Source organism: Plectropomus leopardus, chromosome 8, assembly GCF_008729295.1.
Source record: "Plectropomus leopardus isolate mb chromosome 8, YSFRI_Pleo_2.0, whole genome shotgun sequence".
Classification (NCBI taxonomy): Eukaryota; Metazoa; Chordata; class Actinopteri; order Perciformes; family Serranidae; genus Plectropomus; species Plectropomus leopardus.
The window spans coordinates 29,414,335-29,433,310 of NC_056470.1; the positions used below are offsets into that span (position 1 = coordinate 29,414,335).

Sequence of the window (18,976 nt, forward strand, 5' to 3'; positions counted from 1 at the left end):
TTCATGCATACTTCCTCTGTGTTAGACGCCCGACTCTCCATATCTCTAACCGATAATGTCACCGTTGCGTAAAAGCTGTGTGTTTAATTATGAGGTGTGGATATCTTTTAAGTTTAATCTATATGTCAAAGGAATCATGCCTTGTAATTCTTACATTTGTATTGCGTTTTCTATTAAAAGTTTGATCATTTGGGAAAAGCTCTTATTCATTTAAAGTAAACGTGACATGGAAAAAAGGAACATTTAGAGCGCTGCATTAAATTAAGTACATTTTTCCATAAAATTTGAATTCCTTCCCCTTCTCAGGACATATAAAAGCCCAAGGCAACAGCAACACAGAACCATAATTGATTTATTTCATGCAAAGTCAAAAATGGGCCAGAAATGTTGCGTCTGGTCAGCACCCTGCAGTGCTGCTGTTGTCTGAAGAATGCAAAAGATTATTTAGTATTTTGAACAGGAAATGATGTTGTTCATTTGATGGGTTTGAGGCCTTGTCAGAATTATGTTATAAATAGGCAGATGATCTATTTCTTTTCTACAAGGCGTAACACAGCAGTGTATGTTTGTCATCTGAGCTGTTAGATGCCAGAAATCCTCTCCGAGCGGAGCAATATACCTTCCCGTTTAATGGTTCTTTGAGGCATTCAGGTGGAAAACATTTAATGTACAGACGTGAAATGGGTCGGCCGTGATCAATACTCTTTGCTCTGCAATCAAAAATGTCATAAAGAAACGCACACAGGGATGTTTCATCAGTCGATCAGCTGTATGTTTTCATATTTCAGGGAGCATCAGTACTGTGGTGTAATTTTATAGCTATATCCTGGAGGGAGTATCTTTCTCTCACCACTTAAATGTTTATTATTTGTTGTCATTTCTGATAAATGCAGAGATTTTAAAAGGGAGACGTAGCCTTTAGTTTACCTTTGCCTTCACTTTGCCAATAATTTCCTTTTATAAAAGTGAATCATTGCTTCCTCTGAAACTAATTCCAGCTCAATAGAGAAACCACACCATGAGATAACAATCATTTTGTGACAGAAATTAAAATAATTGTTTCAACTTGTGATATGAGAACATGAATCTATACAGCCATGCTGTGCTTTGGCAACCTAATTTCCAGAAAAAAATGGTGGCATTGTGAGTTTATGAAAACCACAGATAGGTGATGTGTATGTTATTATTATTTTGCGGGTACAATGAAACTTTCCATTTCAACAATGCTGTAGATAAAGTGTGGTTAGGTTTAGACACAAAAGCCACTTGGTTAAAGTTAGGAAAAGAACATGAAATGCAGTGATGTCTCAGTCATAAAAACTGCTTTTCATGGCGCTATACCGACAGAAAATGCAGTGACGTCTCTGTAAAAATAACATGTTTTCGTGGCACGATTTGGCCAGAAACGCAGTGTCACTTTGTGACAAAAATTAAAATAACTGGAGGTGTTAGAGGTTTTAAATATGAGTCTTCAGTTTGGCAGACGCTTGGCAGTCAGCTCATGTAGCACATCACTTTAGAAACGTTAACACCTGATGTTTAACAGGTATGATGTTTTTCTTTTCATCATGTTAGTTTGCTTACATTCACAGATTAACACCACACAGAAACATCTAGCTGATGGGGGCTGATTTCATGAGTTTTGCAGTCATTTAGTAATGATCAAAGAACTGCACAATAATACTTTTGACTTTGACAGTAGAACTAGATAAAGAGTTTGGGAACCTCTAAAGTGATTGCGAGTCATCCTGACGGGAACATAAATGTCTGCACCAAATGTCAATCTGTCCAACAGTAGTCAGGACATTTCACTCAAAATCACAAATGTCAACCTCATGTTGGCGCTAGAGTTAAGGTCAGGGGATCCCCAATGTCAGCAAGATTCATTGTCTGGGGATAATGAATATCTGTACAAAATTTCCTAGTCATCATTGGAATAGTGTTCGAGATATTTCAGTCTGGACCAAAGTGGTGGACTGACTGACCGACGGACCATTCCTAGAGCCGCTAGCGAGGCTAAAAATAAATCAAATAACTCCTCCAACATTTCTCACAAAGTGCTTTTTTCAGTTTTCTGCCTGATCTCTCAACTTTTAAAAAGCACGTCTCTCCTTTGATCTTCTGAAGCGGACAATAGAAAAACGTATTTGACTGATGAAAGAACGACAAGCCGGTACCGTCTTTATTACACGTCTCACAAAAGGAACGTAATTCTTCCAGACAGCTTTATTTCGGCGGCTCTGTCAACCTCATTGCAGCTCAGCGTCCCTGCAGTTATGACAATCTTTGCTGTCATTATTAATCTGCTCCGTCCCCCTGTGACATTTGCTGTTGTGTTTGTGCCTTAATTCAACCCGTGACTGGATCTGAGGTCTGTCATGCTCGGCTGAAAACACATGTATGTTTCTGCTGCTCATAAGCTTTTGGACTTCAGACCACAGATGAGACTTATAGATTTATGACAGTGTGGTGTCTGTGTGAATAAGAGTTTAGCTTAACAGTAACGGCCTTTAATATTACTGAAATAAACAGTAATTTTTGCAGAGCATCCCATACTTGATTGAATGTTTTAAAGGACTGTAATCTGTTGATTCAAATCATAATACCACTACACTTTACATGTCTGATATGACTGTAAAGCTCATGGTGTGACCACCAGTGGTGTAATGGTGCTATGTACATTTACTCAAGCACTGCACTTCAGTAAATTTTGAGGTACTTTGCTCTAGTGCATTAATATTTCAGTTTTATGTAACTTTATACTCCCACTCCACAAAATATTGGAGAGAAAATATTCTACTTTTTACTCAACTGCATTTTTCTTATAGCTTTAGTTAATACACAGATTCAAACTGTTAATACAAATTATCAACCGACTAATAAATAACAAAGTATTGTCATAGATTAAGTTGCCTTGCAGATAAAATATATACACATATTAGAACCAGCAGTGACCTCTGTAGTGTTAATTACAAAAGATCTGTTTTCAGTGACCTAAATCACAGTTTGTGTGTGGCTGGAAGGCCAATCACATAAAATGCACACTACATTTTTGTGTTTGTGTTATCAAGACGTCAGTCCTGTGTCTCCCTTCAGCCACATTCACTTCCAAAGCTCTGTGCATCTCCTCTGTCCGTCCACCAGATGTCCTCAGTCTTTCCCACCTGTCCCACTCACCTGACTCACTTCCACTAGCTCACCTGTTTTCCAGTGTCCCTCATCAGCCCTCCATTATGTTCGCCTTTTGTTTCGTGTCTTTCTTCCAGCCACCTGAACTCCAAAATCTGAGCCCTGAATGCCTGTAAGCTCATGTGCTGTATCTTCACTACTTTCTGTCTGGACTTTCTGCTTTTGGGTCCTTTCCTTGTTGCCTTGTGCTCACCAGCCTGATATGTGGTGCATTATGTGTACTTGCACAGCAATGTTTGTGATAAATTCTGCCTTCACCATGTTAACATGCTCACTAACATGCTCATGTCACTATTTAGTGTTTTTGCATCAGTGGTGTTAGAATCACTCAAATTCTTTGCTTTAGGAAAAGTACTAAAATCCCACTGTAAAAATACTCCTACAAGCAAAGTTGCATGCAAAACCTTACTTGAAAAAAAGTATCTTTTTCGCATTATTAGCGAAATGTGTTTGAAATATCAAAAGTAAAAGTAAAATTTTGTCATATGATATCTGATGTTTCTGGATCAATATTACTGATGCTTTAATATGTGTGTTGCATTTTACTGCTACAAATGTTTAAGGTTGTGCTCATTTTAACTCTTTTATATCCTGTTGGGCAGTTTAATCTACATATTGCATAATATTCCATGAGATCTCATGTTTGCAGCGTAATGTAAACTCTAAAAAGTTTTCACGGTGTCATAAAACACCCCTGTTTTCAGATTTGTGATGATGCATTTTCCAGCTGATCCAGGAGGATATTTTAAAAGTTTTTTCAGCTGAAAAAGTTGGAGAATTTTCTCATCACATGAAAGAACACAGTTTATCACAAACATTTAACATCAAATTTAGAGATACTTGGTTTTCCCTGGACAGGAAGGGTGTAAAACATTAAAAAACGAAAGCTGTCAAGACAACTGTAGTGGAGCAAAAAGTCCAAATATTTGTCTGTGTAAAGACATGTAAAATGGAAATACTTTTACCTCAAAGTACTTGTGTAAATGTACTTGTTTACATTGGTTTCATGCTAATATTTTCTAAATGGAATCAGACACAGTACAGCCGTGGCTGATGGGATTGATATTAGATTTGCACACATTTGGTCATAAATGGATGAAAAGGCAAATTTCATGACAATCCACCCGAAAACCCTGAGACTCTGAGGAATAGCTGGATTTATTATGTACAGTAATTTCCTTGTAAAGTCTGTCCAATAACGAGAGGATTAAATTAGATTCTTTAGGAAATTCCCTGAAGAAAAACACATTTTAGGGGTTAAAACCGGCGTCAGAGTAATATCTCTTTCTCCTCAAGCCAACTTTAACCTCAATTAAAAGTGCCACATGGAGTGAAATAAAGCTGTGGAGACAAAGTCGAGGCTCCAGTAGGATCACGGTTAGTTAGTGAGAGCTTGGACTCTCAGCTGGCTCGGCCTTGGACTTGGCAGCAGCCGCCTACTGTCACTGGGAGCAGATGGTCCCCCTCTCAGAGTCAGGCGTCAGCTGTTCACATGTGCACAGGTCGGACGCTGAGGCTCGCCCACAGCTCACAGAGGAAACCATACAGCCACTCTGACAGCTCGCTCGCTGTTGGCTTCAATGGAGTTTGACAACTGAAGATTATTTCTCTGTTGACGATCCCCTTTATTCTGTGAAGATATGCCTCATTCCAGGTAGGTGGAAATATTATCTCTTTATTTCATGCTTTTATTTTAGAGAGATTTATCACTGCGTTTTTTATTACATACTCTGTTAGGAAATCCATTGATATTGTTGATGATACTGTCGCCTCAGAAGTTACAGAAATGTAATTTAGTTTCAGCAGCTTTTGATCCTCCACTCTGCAGTCAGTAATTCTTATTATACTAGGAACCTGTTAGAAAGTGTAAGTGTTTTTGTGTTTCACGCTCACCTTTACGAGAGGACACAGAGTTTAGATAAACAGACAGGAGGATCGCTCACCTGCTAAAGCTCCTCTAATTCCATTTGCTGACCGTGAGATCTGCCTGAACGGCTTATAGCGTCCTTACAGTATTAAACACCGGAGCTAGACAGCCGTTACACTATGAGCCAACGCAGTGTGGAAACGTGATTCATGTCTTTAGTTATATTTACCTGTCCTTGAGTTAAAAAAGAAATATATTTCAATAAAGTATTTCATTTTATATGTGAGTGGGGGGAAGTAACAAAGTATATTTACCCAAGTAGTCACAATTTTGAGGTACTTGAACGTATTTTTGGCTACTTTAAATGTGTTTTCTACCACAGTTGAGAGGAAAAAAATTTGAAATTTTGGTTTCTATTAAGCCCCTGTACGGTTCTTCAGAAGTTCTCTACTAATTATTTCACCAGTTAACTAAATAAAAACAAGCTGCAGGACCAAAAGTGTACCTTCTAAGATCTGTGTTGTTCTTTGGAGGTTCTCTAGTGGTTTTTCAGTTAGTTTATTAGGGAAAGCATAAAAACACTATGTTAAAATACCCTACAGAGTATTTCCAGAGCTTAAGACAAAGTAATAACTGAAAACCTTTTTGCTCCATGTACATGGAAATAGTCCAGGTTAGAAAAGTCAATTTAGGCCTGATGTGTTTCTCAGTTAGCATTTAATTAAGGGTTATGAGTCTTTAAAGCAAATAATTTGTGAGAAATATTAATGATGATAATTATATATTAAGTAACAATCATTTGGAAGCATGTTTATTCATCCATGGTATTATTAATCACCATTTAAGGATATAGCATCATATATATCATATATCATATAGCACTATTTGACAAAGTCACTGAATAGCACCTGTACCTTTTAAAAGAGCAGTTTTGGGTACTGTGTGACATCGCTTTTGTTTAGAGAGAGATTTTGATACAAAATATAATCACCATGTAAATCAAAATAATGGTATATGTTAAAAGAAAGACTTCAATAATTTTCAGGAGGGAAATTCAAAAGTTACATACACACATAAAGTAATTAAAATTACTTTAAGCTGTAACTTTAAAGTGATGTATCAAAAGTTCTAGTCTAATAATGTTATATATTAATCTGAAATAGGCAAATATGCATAATGTGTACAAGTAATTTTGGTCCCCTTTAAGCATAATGTGACGCTAATACTGTATAGTACTTTTACCTAAATAAAATTCAACAAGCATGTCCCTATCTAGAGCCAGTGTTTGGTTTGTCTGTTCTGGGCTACTTTAGAAACATGGCGCACTCCCTACATAGACATATTTTCAGGCGATTATACACGAAAGACAACATACTTAATATATTATTGTCCATTTTAGCCAATATATCCCATAAATTCTACATGCTGACCTTTAAGTCAAATATCTGAGTCCGTCTTACACCACTTACTGTTTTTCTCAGCTGTTTTTGTTGTATTGTTCAGTAAACAGAGTGCCTAACTACCAGTCAGAACAATAAAACTGTATGACAATGGTCTCAAGCCATAAGGTCATTTCCTCATCTGTATCCTGTTCTCGCACAAAAGAACAAGGAAAGAGAGACATTAAACTCAGACGGGTTCCCCCAGTTTCCTTCTCTGCTTCCTGAACAGGAAACTGGTACAAGGGAAAGAGCCATATCCTCTCATGTATACACTTAAATAACAACTTAAATTCAACTTAAATAAAAGTAGAATTTAGAGGGATTACTTCTCAGGATGTTCATAAAACTTAAAGATTAAGCTCTCAAGTTATCAGCCTGGAAAATAAACTGAAAAGATCTGACTTCATGTTGCCATAGAAGCTGAAAACATTGTCCTCTTTTCTCTTTTTGCAGGTGCACAACAGGAAATAGTTTAGTACAAGTGCTTCGTTCAGGAGCTTCCTCCTTTCCTGAACGCCACATGGAGAACGTTTCCCCCAGTCAATGAACAAAAACCAGCTGGACAGCAACACAACAGCAGTATTAATCCTCAAAGATGGCAGTCACTTCACTATATGTTACCGAGGAGCCGGGCTTAGCTGAGGTGGACATATGTACGCTTGAGATTAACGCCAAGTATGATGTCATCCCATCTATTGTCTGCTCCGTTTGCCTTTCATTTGGCCTCATCTACACCTTTTTTGGTATGTATCCACAACACCAGAACTAATACTAAATGTGACTGTGCACAAATTATAGCAGTAAGGACAGTTATAGTTCAATCTGTCCCTGCTGTCCACTGTTTCAATGTGTCTCTGAAAGATTCATTAGCTCACCTGACTGCTTACACCCTCAGTGGCAGGTGTCTGAAAGCTGTCAGGGTTTTAGGATGGATAAACACAAAGCTGGAGCAGATGGGGAGTCCTCTGTCTGAATATGACACGGGCAGCATTAATAAAGTGCCACCTGTTGCACTGAAGCATCTCGAGTGTGTCATTGTGTTAAATCTGACAAAAGTTCATTTGAGTTCCAGTGGTGCAAGGAAGTACATTTACTCAAGTACTGTAAGTGCTATTTTGAGGTACTTCTGCTTCTTTATCCTCCTACTGGACCAGATTTCAGAGCAAAATATTCAATCAAAAATAAAATTTTGTTTTTTTATATTTCTGCAAACCACAGATATATAACATTTGCACAATATTATGTAGCGGAAATAATTAAACTGTTTCAACAACGCTATGGTTAACCTGTGGTTAGCATGGTTCCCACGGCTACTTAAAGTCTTAAAAAGGCATTGAATTCAATAATTTAAAAATAAGGCCTTCATTGGCATGAGATTGACTTAAATTAATCTTTCAAAAATCTTAAATATGCTCAGAGATGGTAAGTAAGATTTTTCATGTTTTATGTCATAATAAATATTTGGACAAAATAAAATTGTCCTTCAATTTTTGTTATTGGAAACTCGTCTTAAAATTAATTCCAAGTGGCATTAAAAAAAGTCAAAACAAGTCAATTTTATTTATAAAGCCCATTATCACAAAATACAGTTTGCCTCAGAGGGCTTTACAGCATACGACATCCCTCTGCCCTTAGACCCTCACATCGTCTAAGGAAACCCCCCCTCAAAAAAAACCTGTACCTGTAACGAGGATAAAAAATGGTAGAAACCTCAGGAAGAGCGACCGAGGAGGGATCCCTCTTCCAGGACAGACAGACATGCAATAGATGTCATAAATAACAATTAGATTACAATAATGACAAAAAGGAAAGAGAAAGAGAGCAAAAAGAGAGATAATAGTACTTTAGGTGAAAGATCTGAGTACTTCTTCCACAACTGAGTTCTGTTGTAATTTTAGAGAGTTTCCATGTAATACCAGTTTATAGAGCTTTATGTTGAGTAACAATACTGTAAGGGAGATTTGACCAAAAAAAGCACTCTGAGGGAAAAGAGTTCAACAAAGCTTTATTTCTGTCTCTGTTTCCACTGAGAAAATATGTGGACACAAATCCAACAAACACAAACTGTGAGCCTGATTAGGAGGTGTGTGACCTCTGGACCCAAAACATGTGACATTATGCAAACACACACGCTGCCTAAAGTCTGCGTTCCTGCACTACCTCTCCCAGTGTTGCATATTTTTACGACTGTAAATAATTAATAATTTGGAGGAAAAACAGCAGTTTCAGTGGTGCAGGCGGAGGCAGTCAGAGTCGTCAGAGCTCTGAGTGCTGATATAACTCACATAAAAGTCTTAATGACAGATGCTGGAGCTGGACACGAATACTGGAACAAATACGCTTATGAAATATATTTCAGCAACGTGTGACCCGTCAACATCAGCAGGGTACTCTGGCCAGCTTTCAGTTAAAAGTCAAGAAACCATTGGAAGTACTGCCGTAGTGTTATGCAACCATTCAGGGTTTTGAGCACTTACATGTGAGGCCTGTGAGGATAGTCACAGTCTATGCTACAATTTTGTAAGTGTTTTAGTATCCAAACTAAAAGCAGGCTGTTATTCTCCTCCTTTAGCTTACAATAAAAACGCATTTACAGTGTTTTAAAATTGCTTTTTTCCAATTTTCACAATTTTTAGACTTATCATTTGCTTAATTAAAAATGCCAGGCTGTATGTCAAATCCTGGCCTCAAAGTCATATAAATATCAAAACACTGTTATGATTATCACTGAATTTGAGTCATTGTGATTCAAATTAATATCGGTAGCATCAAATTTTGCTGTAAAACAGTAAAATGTGCAATATATGCAAAGATGATTATTTTTAAATGATCTAGAGTAAGAATGTCCTTTGAAAACTCTTTCTGTATTGAAAATACTGTGAAAAAAAAATTCTATATATATTATAGAGTCCGGACCATAAGTAAGCATATTAAGTCGAGAAAAATCATATTCTGAGTCTAAATAATGACTGTGATTGTTCTTGACTCCTCAGGTTTACTTTTTTCAGTACTAACTGCAAAGTTTCTTAAAAAACTGCAGATATATGATGGTTGTACATTATTATGTTGCAGATGCATTGAAACTTTACCTTTCAGAAACACTGGGTAACGTGAGGTTAGGTTTAGGCATGAAAAGATCGTGTTTTGGTTTGAAAATACCAGATTTTGGCGGCACAATCCCAACTGGAAACACAGAGGATGTCTCAGTAAAAAACAGCCTCTTTTGGTGGCAAGTAAGAAGTAGGCTACATAACCTCAAGTTGATATAATACTTATGAAACATGCAAATGTAATGTGTCCGTGGTTTGCTGAAACGAACAATGTCAACATTTTCTTCTGATGACTGGGTTGAAACCACATAAAACTTGTGGCTATATTTTAGGTCTTAGCATATGATTGTGTTTGGCTCTTTGCAGTAAGAGTTTGAATACATGGTTGAGCATAAATAGCAGTACTTTTTCTCTCTCTCCCTTTTTTTTTTAATCAAGCCTAACTTTGTTTTTATCGCACTTTCCAGGGTACCGCTGCTTCAAGATGGTCATGTTCTTCTCTGGCTTCATGTTTGGCTCAGCAGCTGTTCTCCTGTTGTACCACAAGGAGCCCCTGTTAGAGGCCCAGCTGGGGTCAGAGACAAAGGCAGGGATCGGCCTGGGCGTGGGCGTCCTCTGCGGGCTGATGACCATGCTGGTGTCCACGATAGGACTTCTGTTCAGTGGCCTGCAGCTTGGGAGCCTGCTCTCCCTCGCCATCCTGCTGGTCATCGGACAGTTTCACAGCCTCACTCCGGTGTGGCTGCCCGTCAGTGTCGTGCTGGCCGCCGGCATCGTCACGTCTCTCTTCACACTTCAGTGGCAGAAACTGTTCACCGTCGTCTACACAGCTGTGTTTGGAGCCGCCACTGTGATGCTGTGTGTGGATTACCTGGTTGGGATGTTTATACTGCCAGATCAGGTTTATGATATTTTTTGTCAAGGCGTCCCACGTCCATTCTGCTGGTTTAACTGGGCGATCACTGGGATATGGCCAGTTCTGGGTCTGATAGGTGTGTTGGTACAATGGGGGTTTACTGCCAAAGGAGTATCACACACAGAAGGTAAGTTTAATTCAGTCTACATTAACTGATGGATTCAATCTCATGCTGTTTTTGTGTTAAAGGGACAGTTCAACCCAAATTCAAAAATATTTTTACTTTTATGGCTGTTTATCAGTCTAGATTGTTTTGGTGTGAGTTGCTGAGTGTTGGAGATTTCTGAGCTGGTTACTGAAGACAATCCACAGAGCTTGTTGTTTTATGTAGGGACTATTTTCTTTTTACTGAACTACACCTGCTAACCGCATCACCACAGGGGAAAGCGCGCATCTACTCAGGCTCATGCTCTGACAGCGCGAGATGTAAACGTTAATGGCATCCTCCTTGTCTGAGCTGAAACGTTAGTTAGCTCAGTGGTGCACTATGAGAACTGAAAAAAAGATGACTGACTGCAAACAAAAAATATAAATTAAAGTCAAATATTGTAGCATAATTTGATTGAAGTGCAAAAACAAAAATTTTACAAAAAAGGGTCAAATGGTGGTAAAGATAGATGTCCAACAAAAACTGTGAAATTTAAGTAAAATATTGTAAATAATCCGAATAAAGTCAATAAATAAATACATTAACAGGTTTTGCAGAGAAACAGTTATTTTCAGATATGTGATAAATTATTATGATCAAACACTTTCAATTTAATGACGTAGCAAAAAGTTCTACAGACTGTTATTTTACAGATTTTTCCTGAATCATTATGATAAAAACCGGCCAAATACACATCTTTCCTCTCGCCTATAGTCCTGTTTAGCAGTCTAGATTGTTTTAGTGCGTATATGTGTGTGTAATGTACGCTATTCTGCACAGTGACAGGGCTGGCGGGCGAAACTGTTCACAACAAGTCCTGGAGAGTATTTTGAGTAACTGGGTCATGTTTCTGAAAATAAACATTGCTGTTTAGTGTTTTTAAATGTATTTTTTGGCCGGTATGAGCACTGCGATTTGAGTGCCATCTACTTCCATTATATTGGAAAAAGGCAGACATCTCTATGGCTGATATCTCTAAGACTCTGAAACTCAACCAACCAGAATATTCCAGACTGATAAATACAGGTAAGAGGAAAAATGTGGAATTTTGATTTTAGGGAGGGCTGTGCCTTTAAATACAAGCTCAAAACCACTGTCTTTTATAGGATGTACTCATGATTTATTTTATTTTTTCACCCCTTTCAATGCTTTCCAGCAGCACACAAAAAACAGCAGAAACATACGAAGAAGTACAGATACAGAGAGTCAAGAAGAAGACCTCAACCACCACATCGTCGACGCAGACCTCCAACACTGAAACGCTACACCGGGGACGTCCTAGCACCGGTCAGTGGCTGAGATTGTAACGAGTCATTCAGTTTTGACCTCTTCAGAGAGGCGAAGTGCAGCCATGACAATCAGCATTTTCATTTCTCTCTGATTGCTTGAGAAATGGCCTCATCATGTGAAATGACAGTAGATGGCCAGTGCAATAACCAAGTGTCCTTGTCCTGTTGCAGAGTTACCTCCAGAGCCTTAAGGAGCGCCAGATGGGAACAGGCTCCTCCACCAGCAGTGTCAGCACCATCACACACACTCTAATAGACTTTGACTTTGAGACGGGCTCCATGGTGCCTCTGACTGCTGCCTCGCCTGTCTGTACAGTCTGAGGGAGCACGGCTTCGAATATCTGCATCCCAGGACTTCGTTATCATGTACTGAAAATTGAACATTCCTTTGAGATGTTCACTTCCTTGGAAATAATTTAACCACTTTGACTGGCGGCATGAATCCACTTTAACCGGCTTTGTCAGATAATCATCAACATGCATATGGTGTGATTTTAAATGTTCTGAGATCATCCCACCCGAAACGATGATGACACAACATGCACCGTCATCAGACTCATGATCATCAGCAGTTTATCTCACAGACACTTTGTGTTTAACAGGCTGGCATAATAATCGTTTTTCCTCCAAACACTGTATGCTGTGTGTCTAGATTTAGGTTGGGTTGCAGTTCTTTTGAAATGTTATGGTTATAAACAATGAATTCACACTAACCTATGCAAATAAACTAGGATGTGCTGTACATAAAAAAATGGGCACTGTTGGACAATAAACCAATAAATCACTGATTTGACAAGAAAAAAACAGCTTAACAGCATGTTGTTTTTGGAGTATTATCTTATATTAATGTCCATTAAAACAATATTTTTAAAGAAACAAAAATCAGTCGAAATGGAATAAAAATCTGATAATTATGTGTGCGTAAACACCTTTTCATAAGCTTACAACAAGCTCTTCCTATCTCCGGAGGGAGCAGGTCCTCTTCTGCTGCTGACAGGTGTGATGTGCTGCTAACAAAATTAAGCTTGCCTAAACTTTTTCGGTGTTTCAGTGACATGATAAAGCATGAACCAGTTATAGGTCTCTGTTTCTAACTGTGGCCCTGTTTCTTTTTTGCTTAGTTTAGTTAGCAGATGCTTTGCAAGCTTTGCGTGTGGTAAACTAACAGAAGAATTAGGCAGATACAAATACTGTTTTCCCAAAACAGTGTGTGGGTGCTTAATGCCATTCAGTCATGCAATCAGGCATTTTCATGGAAGACATTTTGACGTGTTACAGTGAGAAAAGCACAGGCGTAAATAATAAAATAAATTGTTGAATAACTGACATACTTGTGCAGGCCAAAGCCATCACTAACGTTAATAATAATAACTGTGCTTTTCCTACAGTTACAGTGAAAATGTCATGAAAAAAGCTTATATGTTACATATAATAGATGCCTGCCCATAGATAACAACATCAGTCTTACTGAATCACTCAGCACAAAGTATTTGATTTTCTTATTCCATTGCCTGTATGCCAGCAAATACTTTTTAATTTAAACAAAAATAGAAACACCAAAACATGCAAATATGTATTCTCTGTGATTTCATGCAATGTGTGTCTTCAAAGAAAAAAATAATGCTTCTCTGACTCTTCACACAATAGATTCAGGATTCAAATAAATAGGCAAGTCTGTCCGGTTTTATACCAAATCACTGTGCAGGATAAAGTTTGTGTTGAGTCGCTGGTGGCCTCTGGTGGTTCAGTCGTCACACTGCATCCAACGTGCCGCGGTGCTCAGAGGATAACCTTTCTCCACTGCTCGGTGCTGCTGGTCTACACGCCAGTACTCAGTGCCTTTAAACAAGTATATATGGCCGTTTGTCCATGTGAATGCAGCATCAGTGTTGCTGGGTGCCCCGTGGAAAAGTTGTCCAACAGGTTTGGGATATGAACTGAAATCTGTCGGGCCAGTTTCATCCCACTGCCAGTATCCAGAGCCCTGGAAAAAAACAATGAAACAGATATTCAACAGAAAGTATATTATGATATTATGATATTCAACAAAAATTTGCACGTACTTTGAAAAAGATGAGTTTTTTATTCTTATTGAAGTACAAGGCTGAATCAATATTAGCAGGGATGCTGGTCAAACGTTTGGGGAAGCCGTGGTCAAGTTTAAAGCCTGTGTATCTCCATAATTTGTCCTCTGTAAAAGAGTAAAGAGAAAAAAAAGTATTCTTTAAACACTGCATTTTAAAATGTTAAACTCTCGCCAGCATTGTTCATCACACCCTTGTGAGAAATATTCTAAACTATGAAATGAATCCACCTTTCAGAAAATAGGACTTGGCGGTCCGCTGAGAGTGAACAGCTGCATTGAGGCTCCCTGGCAGCTCCTTCCACAGTGCAGAGATCAGGACTGGACTGTTGTAGCCAGAGCTGGACTTGGTCCACACGTACTGACCACTGAAGACATATGTCTTACGCAAAGGACCTGCAGGGACACGATTAGGGAGAAAACATTGCCGTAAGTTGATGCAGCTCATAAATTACCAATTGAATGTCAAAATACAGAGACTTATTTTTGTCCTATATTGCATGCAGTGTGACAGCAACAGAGTCTCTATACCCAACATTACTGCATCCAGAGTGGCCTTGCAAGGATCTGGGACTCCTGGTACAAACTGACTTGGTTTTCTGGATGGAGGAGTCTTCTCTGGCTTTCCTGAAAAGGTACAACGCTGCATAGATGATACTTTAAAGATCAAAAACATACCCTGAGATTCTGACATTACCGTATAAAGCCTGGATCCCTCGGATGTCATCTGGATGTAGTTTGAAGTCGGAGTGGTATCCGTTGTAAACAGGTCCCATCAGTGCGCTGTAGTGTTGTGAGTGGCCCAGGCCGAGAGCGTGGCCAATCTCGTGGGCTGCGACGATCCTCAGGTTTGAGCCGGAGTTCTTGCCCTCTGTCCACACCTCGTCGCCGTCGAAATGCACAATGCCTGACTCAGGGGCGTCAGCGTGGGCTAAAACATGACCTTGAAGAAAAAGAGGGAATTCTTCAAATCATTGTTGCAAGTGTCATACAGCAGACGTTTAAAAGGACAGTTCACCTTAAAATCAAAATACATATTTTACCTGTAGTGTTGTTAATCAGTCTAGATTGTTTTGGTGTGAGCTGCCACGTGTTGGAGATATCGGCCGTAGAGATGTCTGCTCTCTCTCCAATATAATAGAAAACTTGTTGCGCTCTGCTTGTGAGCCTCAAAGCACTGAAAACCACATTTGAAATTTAAAGCTGCACTCATTGGTTTCTCTTGGCCGTTTCTAAGCACTGTTGCAGGACTTTATCATTTCATCTTCTACATGCCAATGTCAGGCTGTATCTTAACTGGTCTGTTAACTGCCTTATTTTTATGGTTTACTTATAGCATACATTAACATACTTTTTAGTTCGTCCTTGTGGTAAATTCATTTTGTGTTCTTTTTATGTTTTATATTGTTTTAGAGTTACATGTTTTCATTTTGTATTTTTGTTCTGTTTTGTTTTGTTTGATCTTAAAAAAAGAAATTCTTAATCTCAAGAGGTTTTTCTGGCTAAAAGAAAGGTTAAATAAATAAATAAATAAATGTCTCAGCAATGCCTCTTTTCAGAAATTATGACCCGGTTATTCAAGATAATCCACAGACCTTGTTGTGAACAGTTTCATGCAGAGTTTCTACAGAACTACACCTACCAGCTGTTGAGAAGCTGGGTCAGGATTTCTGGAAAGAGACATTGCTGTTGAGTTTTTCCAAATGATTTTTTTGCACTTTGAGCACCACAAGCCGAGTGCCTTCTAGTTCCATTATAGTGGAGAGAAGACAGACATCTCTGCAGCTGATATCCACAACGGGTGAAGGAAGTAAAACAATTTTAATGATTATTTTGAGGTGAATTGTCCCTTTAACAGTTTAACATGTTTAAAAGTAACACGTTAACAAAACTTCCAGTGGTTTCTTTAAAACATCCAGGGATTGTCACATTTTAAAAAATATTTTAACCCTCGTGTTGTCCTAGGGGTCAATCTGACCCCAAATGAAATCAAAATACGTTTTTTATACTTAGGAAAGCAAGGTCTATTGGCCCTAAATTTCAAAACAAAGGGAAAAATGTGTGGTAATGGGTTGGACTGAAGTAAGACTAAAGGTGTAACACAGAATTGATTTACAATTTATACAATATGCTTTATATAACAGTCAAAACAGGGCGGGGTCAAAATGACCCCAGAGGACAAAAGGTGAATGGCAATTGAGAGGACATTACGAGTTAAGAAAGTTGTTCCCACCTCGTCCATCAAAGGGAACTGGACACGTCTTGTCTTTTCTGTGAAAGGAGATTTTGATATCTGCTTTTCCTCGTTGCAGTTCCTTGAACCTCAAAGGTGACACGTCGCTCCAGTACTTAAACGCACTCTGAATGGCCAAACGGGTTTTCCCCAGACCCAAGTCAGGGGTGTAATTATGAAGCCGGTACGTCAGCATCTTCTTTCGCCAGTAACCTGTTCAATTAGAAAACGCGTTATTGACATTTATCAACCAATACTGCAGTAACAATCCGAATCTGGATTCGTAACATTAATGCAATTACTCACCCATAATTCTATATTTAAGAGATTTGCTATCGAAAGAGTCTTCCAGTCCACACCGAGGTTTGTTCATCATCGCCAGAGTGGCTGAATCTAGTTTTCCTGATATTTGCAGGTTTGTCACTTTCTGAAAGATTCTGACATGAAAGACGAAATGTTACTGCATTTATAGTGATACAAATGAACAAACCCGGGGTGAGGGGAAGAACAGAAGAACATGTTAAGATACCAGCATACACAGTTAAAAACAGACAAAACGTAGTCACCTTAGAGCTTCAGCTATCTCCTCAGGTGGATGATTTTGGCCTTCAGTGTCCAGGGGGATGTGCAGATAACCATACTTCCTTAAATATGCCTAAAGAATGAGCACTTATTAGAAAAGTAGTGAAAAAAAGTATTTTAATCATTTACTGATACAAAAGTAATACTTCGACAATACAAAAAACTCCCAAGTCATCAGCATTTAAAAGTTTCTGTACTTAAATTGTTATATTTGTTAAGGCTAAGCTTATAGTAACTAGTTAATACAATGTTGGGTATTTAAATTCACAGCAGTATAATTTATTTTATTAACTAATAACCTGTTTTATTTGTAAAATCTGAATCTGCAAAGTAACACGGCCTACTGTATATCAGTCAGATAATTATAGTGTATGTATGCAGAAGCTGAAATCAGAGAGTTTCATCTGTTTTTTCTTAAAAAAAACTGATTAATCAGTTTTTAAATTAGCTGCCAATTAATTTAGTCGAAAACTATTACATTCATCAAGTAATCGCTGCAGCTTCAGTTATAGGCAGCTTTACACTGCAACAATATTCAGTTGTAAGACTCAAAAATCATGGACATTGTTTGAGTCCTGCTTCCAAGAAATACCTGAACAGAGTTTTTGTTTTTGCAGTTTTGAAAGATAAACTTCTCAGCAGGTCTAAGTTGCAGCATCACAACGTTTCTGCATTTTCTTACCACCGCGTCTGTAAATTCTCTTCTGCTCAGGCCGACGCATGAATCTGTTAACAGCAGAACAAGAAAAAACATTAACTCCAGCTTATATTCCATTTTCCAGTTTGGGTTTTTTCCCATCTCTGTTGGGAAATAAAAACTTTTCATCTGATAACAATCAAGTTGTGTTTCGTTGTAAGCATCGCTGGAGACTGCAGCTCCTCCATCTGCTTCAGTCCTCTGAGTGTCTGTCGTCCCTGAGTCAGAGCTGCAGCGAGTTCCTCAGTTTAGGTTTTCAGTTTTTATACCATCAAGAGTCTGTCCAGGATGGCCTCAAAGCCACATAATAAACCTTTTACAAGAATGTGATGCGTGGACGACAAAAGCCAGAACATATTTCAGACAGTAACAGCCTGTTTGCGCCTTCTTACACCATCATTTAGTCATTTGTCTTGAAGCGAATAAGAATAACTTCCGAGTAATCTTGTTTACGTCAAAGGAAGCAAATAAATTAAATAATAACTCTAAAAAAAGACTGTCTTCCCACCATGTATTAAAGGGGATGATTTATAAAGACTCGTGTCACTGTGGTGAAACTTTATTGATAATTAATTAAGCTGCAACACTTTGAAGGTAAATTATTTTCCAGACGACACGACAGATGCTCCAGCTGTATGTTTGTGAAACAATATTTCACATCAATCTTAACATTCTTTCGCTTCATGGTTACAGCTCTATGAGGAAAACAACTAACCGCACTTCCTCCACGACACAACAGCTTATTATATTGTTCACAATGTAGGAGCCCATTCAATGAAAAACAATGACGCCCCCGTGTAACCATCGCTACAAATCGTCCTCTGAATGGAGACAGAAAACGCCTCCTGAAGATGCAGCTCATTAAATGTGAGCGGACAGATGGGGACGAGACTCAGACGTGCTTAAAACAATTACAGTTACTAAATTTAACCACTGGTTCAATTTTAATGCCAGAAAACACAGAGCAATCCCTGATTTCTCATTAGAGGAAAAGCATCTTTTATCTGTAAACTGAACAGGCGCACACGGGCGCTCCCTGCCTCGGATTCTCCCTTTAAGACATAACACAAATCCTCCTTTGTCAACTTAAATTTAACAATAAATTGATTATTATTGATTTATTGAGCTTGCTGGAGCAGAGCAAAATCTTAAATTATGTCCAAGTTCCAGACTTCATTAAAAAGCACTAGTCTTATTAGTCTTATGAAAAGTTTAATATACTCTTAACTGTCGGTTTATTAAAACAAAGTTGATTTTTAAATATACTTTCAATGCAAACTGTTCTCCCACAAAGCATGAGAGGAAAGGGAAGTGGTTAAAACTAAAATAAATTCTGTCTTGTGGTGAGTCAGCTCCACCAGGATAACAAAAAATACACAAAAAACTAAGGCATACAATTTTTGGAAAACCATTTTGCTTTAATTTGTGAAGTTTAATTGGCAGCTTTTTAGTCGCAGTGACCCTGTGTGTTGATTTCTTG

General features: G+C 38.3%; 2 protein-coding genes across 4 annotated transcripts; one reads left to right on the forward strand and one right to left on the reverse strand.

The window, feature by feature from the left end:
- The first annotated feature begins 4,681 nt into the window (after nucleotides 1-4,681).
- LOC121946862 (transmembrane protein 198-like) lies at nucleotides 4,682-12,654 on the forward strand. Of its 2 annotated transcripts, none has more exons than XM_042491664.1 (5): nucleotides 4,682-4,843; nucleotides 6,952-7,241; nucleotides 10,016-10,591; nucleotides 11,772-11,899; nucleotides 12,073-12,654. In XM_042491664.1, the coding sequence occupies exons 2-5, from the start codon at nucleotides 7,094-7,096 to the stop codon at nucleotides 12,220-12,222; spliced, it is 1,002 nt and encodes a 333-aa protein (XP_042347598.1). In that variant the 5' UTR covers nucleotides 4,682-4,843; nucleotides 6,952-7,093; the 3' UTR covers nucleotides 12,223-12,654. The 2 variants fall into 2 exon arrangements, with proteins under 2 accessions (XP_042347598.1, XP_042347597.1); XM_042491663.1 differs by having other exon boundaries at nucleotides 4,683-4,843; nucleotides 11,769-11,899.
- A 736-nt stretch (nucleotides 12,655-13,390) lies between these two features.
- On the reverse strand, nucleotides 13,391-17,760 carry LOC121946861 (matrix metalloproteinase-19-like). 2 transcript variants are annotated; one of them, XM_042491661.1, is made up of 9 exons: nucleotides 17,482-17,760; nucleotides 16,784-16,872; nucleotides 16,524-16,654; nucleotides 16,218-16,430; nucleotides 14,682-14,927; nucleotides 14,516-14,611; nucleotides 14,216-14,380; nucleotides 13,965-14,092; nucleotides 13,391-13,885 (listed from the first exon to the last, which is right to left on the reverse strand). In XM_042491661.1, the coding sequence occupies exons 1-9, from the start codon at nucleotides 17,623-17,625 to the stop codon at nucleotides 13,646-13,648; spliced, it is 1,452 nt and encodes a 483-aa protein (XP_042347595.1). In that variant the 5' UTR covers nucleotides 17,626-17,760; the 3' UTR covers nucleotides 13,391-13,645. The 2 variants fall into 2 exon arrangements, with proteins under 2 accessions (XP_042347595.1, XP_042347596.1); XM_042491662.1 differs by lacking the exon at nucleotides 14,516-14,611 and having other exon boundaries at nucleotides 17,482-17,759.
- Between the last annotated feature and the right edge of the window lie 1,216 nt (nucleotides 17,761-18,976).